This window comes from Apaloderma vittatum, unplaced genomic scaffold (genome assembly GCF_000703405.1).
Source record: "Apaloderma vittatum isolate BGI_N311 unplaced genomic scaffold, ASM70340v1 scaffold41623, whole genome shotgun sequence".
NCBI classification, from domain to species: Eukaryota; Metazoa; Chordata; class Aves; order Trogoniformes; family Trogonidae; genus Apaloderma; species Apaloderma vittatum.
Window position 1 is genome coordinate 1 of NW_009708173.1, and position 1,281 is coordinate 1,281.

Genomic DNA, 1,281 nt, shown 5'->3' on the forward strand with positions numbered 1-1,281 from the left:
ATACAGAAAAAAAAACCTCAGAGCATTTAATTACGACCCTCCCGTGACTTCAGCCCAGGAAACGGCTCCGGGAAGAAGAAATAAAACAGACTATTTATTAAAATATATCCTCTCTGTCCTTTTACACTCCATTTCGGTGCAGGCTCCCCTTTTATTCACAGCACCACTTCGGCATCCTCCACACGGTCATTGGCACTCAGTAGTCCTGAGCTGCCGGCGGGCAAGGGGGTGGCTTGGGCACACGGCAAACCCTCGCCCGTCACCACCCCCGCAGGCAGCAGCGGGACCCTCCCTCTCCTCCTCCAAGGGGCTGCTGAGCTGTTCCTCCAGGATGTACCTTGTCCCACAGCGTTCGTTGTCGTGGATGTCCACAGCCACCAGCGCCGCCTCCGCTAGGGGCGAGCAGGGCTCGGTCGTGTCCCCGGGGTCCAAATCTGAGTCCACTTGGAGGAAGCCTGAATCCTGGGTGGAATCCGGGGTCTCCTCAGGCAGGCTGGTGTTGACGTAGATGACATCTCCGGAGGCCCTGGCTACAGGCAGGTTTTCCAGCAGCTTCTCCAGGTGGACTTTCAGCTGTGAGAAGGTCGGGCGGGTGCCAGGGTCGGCTCTCCAGCACGAGGACATTATTTCGTACCTGGAAAGCGGAAGAGGAGGGCGGGTTATTGAGAACGAATGATGGACGGGGCTACCCCCCCACTCTCTCCAAGTCGAGATGCTCCGCATCAAAGCAAAGCAAATCCAACACCAGTGATAAGCCTGAGCTGCTGGGGGAAGATTTTTTTTGCCCCGGGAACACCCTAGTTCAGCTCCTGGGACACCAAGGTCCTTCTCCTGTCCTGCCCAGACTGGATGTCAGGGTACGCTGGAAAAATCTCAGCACATACCCCCTCCTCTGCCCTTGAGCAGGCTGGACCCCATAAAAGACTTCTTTGTTGCACCCTTCAGGGACAGTTTCGTTTTCCACGTTTTCCCTTTCCACATTCACAGATTCTAGGTGCTGAAGGGCCCTGAGTAACTACAGGGAGTTCTGTGGGGCAGAGAAGAGTATCACCAGCCGAGACCTTCTGGCCAGAACTCTCTTAATCGCAAATTATATAAATTAAATGCTAAAAAAAGTCTGATTTCCCCACGACGAACTGCAGAGGGCACTCCTGTCCTCATGGCACCAGAGAGGTGACCTCGGCCCCCTGCCAGCCCCGCCAACACCCGGGATATTTGACGGGATTTCTGTGCACCCGTTTAAATCCTTGCTACTGTTTTTTTAAAAAAAACCCAGTCTCT

General features: G+C 54.6%; 1 protein-coding gene across 1 annotated transcript in view; it reads right to left on the minus strand.

Moving 5' to 3' along the window:
* Window positions 1-155: 155 nt before the first annotated feature.
* LOC104271703 (tyrosine-protein kinase Mer-like) overlaps window positions 156-1,281 on the minus strand; it is a 14,330-nt gene continuing 13,204 nt past the window's right edge. Inside the window, 2 exon segments of the mRNA XM_009866452.1 lie at window positions 156-293; window positions 295-634. Coding sequence (XP_009864754.1) covers window positions 156-293; window positions 295-634 — 478 coding nt within the window.